General features: G+C 46.7%; 2 protein-coding genes across 2 annotated transcripts in view; both read right to left on the bottom strand.

Moving 5' to 3' along the window:
• Window positions 1-180, bottom strand: part of FDFT1 (farnesyl-diphosphate farnesyltransferase 1) — a 23,162-nt gene extending 22,982 nt beyond the window's left edge. Inside the window, exon 1 of the mRNA XM_005859627.2 lies at window positions 52-180. Within this exon, the coding sequence (XP_005859689.1) occupies window positions 52-150 (99 nt within the window). The 5' untranslated portion in view covers window positions 151-180. The remainder of the gene's footprint in view (window positions 1-51) is intronic.
• A 2,499-nt stretch (window positions 181-2,679) lies between these two features.
• The window catches only part of NEIL2 (nei-like DNA glycosylase 2), a 14,429-nt gene continuing 9,853 nt past the window's right edge, over window positions 2,680-7,255 (bottom strand). Inside the window, exons 3-4 of the mRNA XM_005859625.2 lie at window positions 5,867-6,063; window positions 2,680-3,711 (exon numbers count right to left, since the gene is read on the bottom strand). Coding sequence (XP_005859687.1) covers window positions 3,398-3,711; window positions 5,867-6,063 — 511 coding nt within the window. The 3' untranslated portion in view covers window positions 2,680-3,397. The remainder of the gene's footprint in view (window positions 3,712-5,866; window positions 6,064-7,255) is intronic.

Genomic DNA, 7,255 nt, shown 5'->3' with positions numbered 1-7,255 from the left:
GCCCCCGATTTTGGGTCCGCCGGGGCAGGGATGCAGGGATGTTCAACCCACCTGGTCCATCTTGGGTATCACCTTATACAGGCCCCCCATCCGGAAGCGCAGCAGGTTGTAAAACTCCTCCGGGTGCCCCAAGCACTTCACGAACTCCATGTTGACGGCCTCGGTGATCACCTGGCTAATACCTCGAGCCGGATTGGTGCTCCTCCTGGGGGCGGGACTTTGCTCTCCTCCGCTGCCCTCCCCGGGGCTGGGGGCGCGCACCCCGCAGTCTCCGACTCCCCCGTTGGACTCTGCCTCCGGCGGCCGGTGAGGGCTCAGCGTAGCCGAGCGGAGCGGGCGAGACTCCGCCGCGATTTTTGTGTCTTGTTTGTCCTGCTGGCGCCAGACTAGCTCTTTCGTGGCGGGGCGCGCGGTGTGGGTGCCCAACATTTAAAAGGCAGGTGAGCCCACCCACAAGTGGTCGGGCCTTTGTCAACAGCACGCGAAGCAACAGCTTGGCCAGCTCACCTGTGAGACAAACACCCGTTTGTCCTGCAAAGCGCTTCCACTTCTCTGTCAATCAATCGCTCTGTTGTGGGCGGCGGAAGGGCACCATGTGTCTGGCCAGTGAATCAGACCAATCCTGGCTTCCGCGCAACCTCAGTACTCGAGTTTTGGCCAAGAAAATAATTCAGAGCCAAGACTCAAACTCGCTAGAGATTTTTTTGGGCAAAGAGAAAGCACACTGGAGAGAAATTTCCAGCAGGGGGGGCCTCAAAGAGCAGCCCTGGAGAGCGGGGTAGGGCTCCTTTTAATCCCATCCTTCCCAGGGGCGTTAACTGCTTTCTTCTTCCAACTGACTTATTAGGGCCTGTCCTGTGGATGGTCCGCAGTCCTTGCATGGGGAGTCAGATGGAGCTCTCCTTCATCCCTAGTTCTCCTCTAAGGATGGGGGCCTACCACATGACTAACCACATGGGAATCTGACCTGCATGACCCTAGGCGTTCTAAGGTGGAGTAGGGCATAAGAGGCAAGTTCTTGAATAACAATACTTATCTCCAATACCTGCCAATCTAGGGTGGAGAGGACATCATCTTCGGGGCAAGATCTTGAATATCTCCAATATCTGCTCTACCAGTTTTTTTTCACTGCTAGGTGTCCAGGTCAGTCTGCCCTGGTGACTTTCTGTAACTGGCCTGTCGTTCTTGCTCTGCTCATGTCTATCTGCCTACCACATCTCCACTAGAGTTTCAGCTACTCTCTTCTAATTCTTTATTTTGGACCCACTTAGTCCCCCCAAAAAAGGATTTGAAGTGTGGACGAAAGGGGCCACATGCTAACCTGACAAGCTCAGGGAAGGCCTGCATGGCAGTCTTGCAAACTCAGAGACCTAAAGTAACCACAAAGGATCCTCTGAAATTAAACTTTAACTAAAAGCAGTTATGGTGGGTAGTTACATCCTAAGCCGTATCTTCACTGACAAGGTCAACCTTTACCTTAACTGAGCCTGTCTTTAAATAAATGAGGCCTGTGGCCCGACGGCCACGAGTTTGACATGCTTGGTTTACTCCACTCTCCCTGTGATATTTTCCCCCGAGATATCCAATTGGCTAATTCCTTCACCTCCTCAAGTCTTTGCTGAAATCTTACCTTCTCATTTAGGCCCACCCTGGTCATCCTATCACCACCTCTGCTGATCCTCCATCCTACTCTAAAATTTTCCAGGAATATTTATCACATTCTAATTTACCTACGATGTTTAGTGGCTGTTTTCCCTTGCTAGAATGTAAGTTCAATGATAACACGTCTTTGTTTTGTTCATGAACTTACCCCCAAGCATCTAGAATCATGCCTGGCACATACTAGGTGCACAATGAATACTTACTGAATAGTGATGCTGTCTAAGCCTGACAGAGAGGAGGCTACAATGTGTGTGCCGTCGGCCCTTGTTAACAGTGTGACTCTAGCAGTTCCTCAGCCTGTCTAGACTTGTTTCCTCATCTATAAAACAAAGGCAGTAAGAGTGAATACCTATCTTCATGTGTTTTGTTCTTGTTGAGTTTTATTGCAGCTTACATAAGAACTAGGCTAAATGCTTTACATGGTAAGCAATCAGTACATATGAACTATTATACAGGTTATAGGTCTGCCATGAAGAGGCTTCCCCACTGTTGACAACTCTCAATTCCTAAGACAGAGGAGAGAAAAGGAAAGCCAGACATATCAGCCACTGTTATTAATTCACCCACAAATAACTGTCTTCTCATGCCACAGACTGGGGCCACAGGAGTGAAATCCATCTCTGCTTCCCCAGCTCTCCTGCCACTGCAGTGCCTGAGGGGCAGAAGGGCAGGTGTGCGCTCACCCCTTCCCTCTCCCCGACCCCGTGCCCCCTGCCTTTTTTTTTCTTTCCTTTTTTATTGAATTTATTAGGTGACACTGGTTAGCAAAGTTATACAGGTTTCAGGTGCACAATTCCACAACACACCATCTGTACACTATACTGTGTGTTCACCACCCCAAGTCAAGTCTCCTTTCATCACCATGTATCCCCCCTGTACCTTCCTCCACCTCCCCTAACCCCTGCCCTCTTCCTTTTAAGTGGATCCATCAGGCCACTTCAACAAGTCCTATGCAGCCAAAGAACTCAGTTACTTATATTTTAAGGACTATTCCTGCCAAATAAAGATGACAACAGGAAATGTCAAAGAGCTTTATTTAAATGTCCTAGTTTCTTCCAGCTGTTGCTAACACCTTTACACTGTATCTCCACAACCTTGATTCCTGCTGGTTCCACATAGCAATGGTCACAAATATATCACCTTAGGAGGAAACAAGGAGCTTTGCTCTAAAGCCCACTGGGCACATCAGAAAGGTGGCCAGCTCCCCCCGCCCCCGCCCTTTCTCCTGGTGTCTCCATCCCATGGAAAAGGACCCAGGCAGTAGGCTGAATCCGAGCATGGCCCTCATGCTACTCCATTCTCATCCCTGGATCTCTCCAGGGGGATGAAGAAAGATAATTCCGTGTTCCTGATTCTCAAATGGAGGGCCTTAAAACAACCAAAGTTTCAAAACCAAAACCAAACCAAACAACAATGGTGGGGCACAGCTATTTTCCACAGACTTATATTTTCATTAACCCTCTTGTTCTGGGAGGCTTTTCCCATAACTGTCAACATAACTTTTCTCATCTTTCACAATGGCAGAATTAGGAAGAATTAAACAACACTTAAAAAATAATCTAACCCTGTGAAAACTCAACTTCAGTGAGATGAATATCAACAGGACTGATACCCTCCTGACCACCCTCACCTCTAACTCCTGCCCCTAGTCCCAATCCCTGCCCACACCCCCTTTCTCTACACTCAAGCATCAAGCTCCCTGAAGGGCAAGGTTTTGTGAAGGGGCCCAAGGGCCCTAGGGAAGCTGGACTTGTTCTGGCTCGTCAGGTGGCAGCCTGGGCTGGCACTGGGGGCACCACCAGGTGAGCCTCTGGAAGCCACCTGGAGGCCCAAAGGCCTCCTTCCTGACCTGGTGCCCAGCAGGGCACTGCTCTTTCTGGTAGATCTGTGTGTGATTCTGTCTGCCCTGGAACTTGTCCTGAAGCCAGTCTGTACTGAACTCCACCACATGATCCACGAGCATCTCAAGTTGCCGAGGACTGAGGAGTGAACCGAGAGAAAGGGGATGGATCCCAGCTCTGTACAAGGCTTCATTCTTAATGATGTTCCCTGAAAGAAAGCAGGGAGAGGACAAGGGAAGAGTCAAGGACACGTCTAAAATGAAGCCAGCCACAAAGTTAATGAAGCGGGTGTGAGGGCAGCAGGGGAGAGCCTGAGGAAGACGGGAGCCAGCTCTGCCGTGTTTGGAGGCTCTTGGGTGAGTCTGTAATCCTAAAGTTGATGTCCCTGTCTATAAAATGGGTTTGGTTTCCTAGCCGGTTTGGGTCAGTGGATAGAGCATTGGCCTGTGGACTGAAGGGTCCTGGGTTCGAATATGATTAAGGGCACATGCCTGGGTTGTGGGCTCGAGCTCCAGTAGGGGGCGTGCAGGAGGCAGTCTATCAATGCTCTCTCTCATCATTGATGTTTCTATCTCTCTCTCCCTCTCCCTTCCTCTCTGAAATCAATAAAAATATTTAAAAAAATAAGTTTGGTAATACTTACTTTTAAGGTTGTTGTGAAGATGAAAGGAGATAAAACATGCATGGCCCATGTTACAGCAAAGTGGTTATCAAAACAGGCTCTGCAACCCGACTACCCAGCTCATCCAGATCCTAGCTCTGTGGCCCTGGCAAGTTTCTCCGATTCTTTAGGCTTCAGTTTCCTTATCTGTAAAATGGGATGCTACCTAGCTTTTGTGAGCAGTAAAGAGAATTTACACACACAAATGCTGAGCACAGTGGCTGGTATATAGAGTAGTCAATAAGTAATAGCTGTTATTATTGTTTAAAATGTCAAACATAATGCCTAAGATATAAAAGTGTTTAGGAGGTATTATTTTATTGTTTTTCTACTCCTGCTTCATTCCCTATAAAGCCAGCCTTGATCCCTCCTTCCAGAGTCAATAATTCTCTTCATAATGTTCCAACAATGCACTTTCTTTAATCTCTACCAGGCATTTATTTCTGTCTATCTCAAGTTACGGTGAACTAAAGTCCATGCTTGCTGGGCCGTTAAACAATAATCTCCTTAACCAGCAAAGGTTGGGCTTGGTAGAAGGCAAGCGTTCAGCACGTGTGGAGTGAATGGATGAATGAAATCACTGTTCTTTCCAAGAGCTTCATAATCACACTCATGGCTACACACAACACTTCTCTCTCAAATTCACTGGCAGACTACCTGGATTCCTGTCTCACTGTACCACTTATAGCAATATGTCCTTTGCTTTAATTTCTTCACCAGAACAAAAGGAACACTAGTAAATAACCACCCTACAGAAAAGCAATAAGGATGAAACCTTAGCATATTAGAGTCACTTGAAAAATGTTGGCGCTTATTACTATTGTTCATAATAACGATTTGTTAGTAGAGCACTAGCTCTTGCTATATATACCCTAAAGGCCACTTCTGGAAGACCCTTTGCTTCTCAAGGTGCAGGGACTCCCATGGTCCTAACATAAAAATGCAAGGCCACTGTCTGGTGACTAAACCAGTTGGCCTCGTTCCCCCTTAGGAGGTGAGCTGCACCTGCAGCAGAGAAAATGTTGTCTTGGATATGGAGGTGACTGTCATCATTAGCTCACCCTATTGCCTCAGCAGCCAATCATAGGTGCCCCACTGCTGGAAATAGTCCAGCTAATTAGCTGTCCTAGTTTTCAAATTGCTCAACTCTTCCCTCCTCCTCAAAATGCTCAGTTTCACTGAGCAGGAACAGAGTGGGAACCTGCCTCTTCACTTGTGTCTTATAAAATCCTAATGTAGAGCTGAGATATCTCTGCTTTGACTAGCAGGCAGCTCCATCTGCCCGAGAGCAGCCCCCATTAGCAAATGCACCGCTATCCATTAGCAAATTGCATGGCTTGCGGTTCCTAACAGACACCTATCAAGTACCCACTGTGTCCCAGGCACAGTGCTAGGCAGGGGAGGACTTAAGGGCAGATGAGACATGATTCTGCCTTTAGGAGGTCACACACTATGCTGTCAGGCAGACCACTACTGATAACAGAATTAAGATATGAATTCTGAAGCCAGGAAAGAAGTCAGAAACTGCCTAATCCAAGTGCCTCAGTTTAAACATGAGGGAAGTGAAGCTAAAGAGGGTACGTGATCACCGCAAGACCAGCAGTATTCATATGTGGGGTATGTCTCCATTTTGTGTCTCCCAGATGAGTGACTTTTCTATTACATAACTTGGTGGGGATCATCCCTTTCGCATCAGTCATACCTAAGCCTGAGAAGCATCTTTGGTCCAACAGTGTATAGCAGACAGGCTGCTCCCGGCCCAGAGCTTCCAAGGCTTGTCCTCGATGGAACTTTTCAGATAAGATGTCAGAGGTGGGCTGGACCACTGGGGAAGAGCTCCAAGACATCTGACAATTATAAAATGCCAGGAAGCCACCACCGCCAAAGTGCAGGACCAACCTGAGAAGAAGAAAAGATCGTAAGCACACAGAGTGCCCACAGTATTGTCAGGTCACACGTCCATACAGCTCCCACGCCCGTCAGGGTTAACCCGGGGAAGCTAAGGTCCCCAAAGAGAAAAGGGATCTTTTATGCCAGAATCAAAAATTTCAGGGCTAAGTGGAGTAATTAAAAGAAAACAGATATATAGCTCTTCGTTTTTCTGATAATACATGTTCACTGAAGACAACGTGGGGCGAACAGAAAGGCCTAGAGTTCAGGAGCTGTGGCTACCTGCACAAAACAGGGCTTATCGGAAAGAAAGACAGATAGATGCTAAAGAGGCATCACTCCTAGTTTCAGGCAAGATTTACTGAGAAAGACACACCCAAACATACTCGCATGGGCTTCCTGAACCCCTAGGACAGAGGAGAAACATTATGAACTTTGATAGGGAAATGGGTTACTCTGTAAGGGAAGATAATGGGGCTGGAACTGGACTCCACATTGGAAGGAGAGTGCTATTCATGCAGCTGTCCTGGATGATACTCTTCTGTGAAAGTAAAAGGGTGACTTTAAAGCAGTGGTTCTCAACCTTCCTAATACAGTTCCTCATGTTGTGGTGACCCCCAACCATAAAATTATTTTCGTTGCTACTTCATAACTGTAATTTTGCTACTGTTATGAATCGTAATGTAAATATCTGATATTCAGGATGTATTTTCATTGTTACAAATTGAACATAATTAAAGCATAGTGATTAATCACAAAAACAATATGTAATTATATATGTGTTTTCCGATGGTCTTAGGCGACCCCTGTGAAAGGGTCGTTCGACCCCCAAAGGGGGTCGCAACCCACAGGTTGAGAACCGCTGCTTTAAAGGAACAGGAACTCAGAAACATCTATGCATAGTATCTGATGTGATTAATTAAATCAGTAAGGATCTCAAGACGGAGAGATGAAAAGGGCAGGCATAATAAGCAGCATTGGGTTTTGTGATATTTCTTGTGAAATCTAAAATGGATTAATTATGATAGTGCAACTGAAAATTACAACACAAGTGTTAGGAAAGAATGATTTGAAACAAAATATACCTATTTTAATGTGTTTTTCAAATATATATATTTTTTATTGATTTCAGAGAGGAAGGGTGTGGGTGTTGGGGTCCAACCCCAGCAGGTCCAGGGGTTCCCCAAGGTGTGGACGGAGT

Source organism: Myotis brandtii, unplaced genomic scaffold, assembly GCF_000412655.1.
Source record: "Myotis brandtii unplaced genomic scaffold, ASM41265v1 scaffold1282, whole genome shotgun sequence".
Lineage (NCBI taxonomy): Eukaryota > Metazoa > Chordata > Mammalia > Chiroptera > Vespertilionidae > Myotis > Myotis brandtii.
The sequence above is the reverse complement of the archived record's forward strand: the minus strand, read 5'-3'. Positions and strand labels throughout refer to the sequence as shown.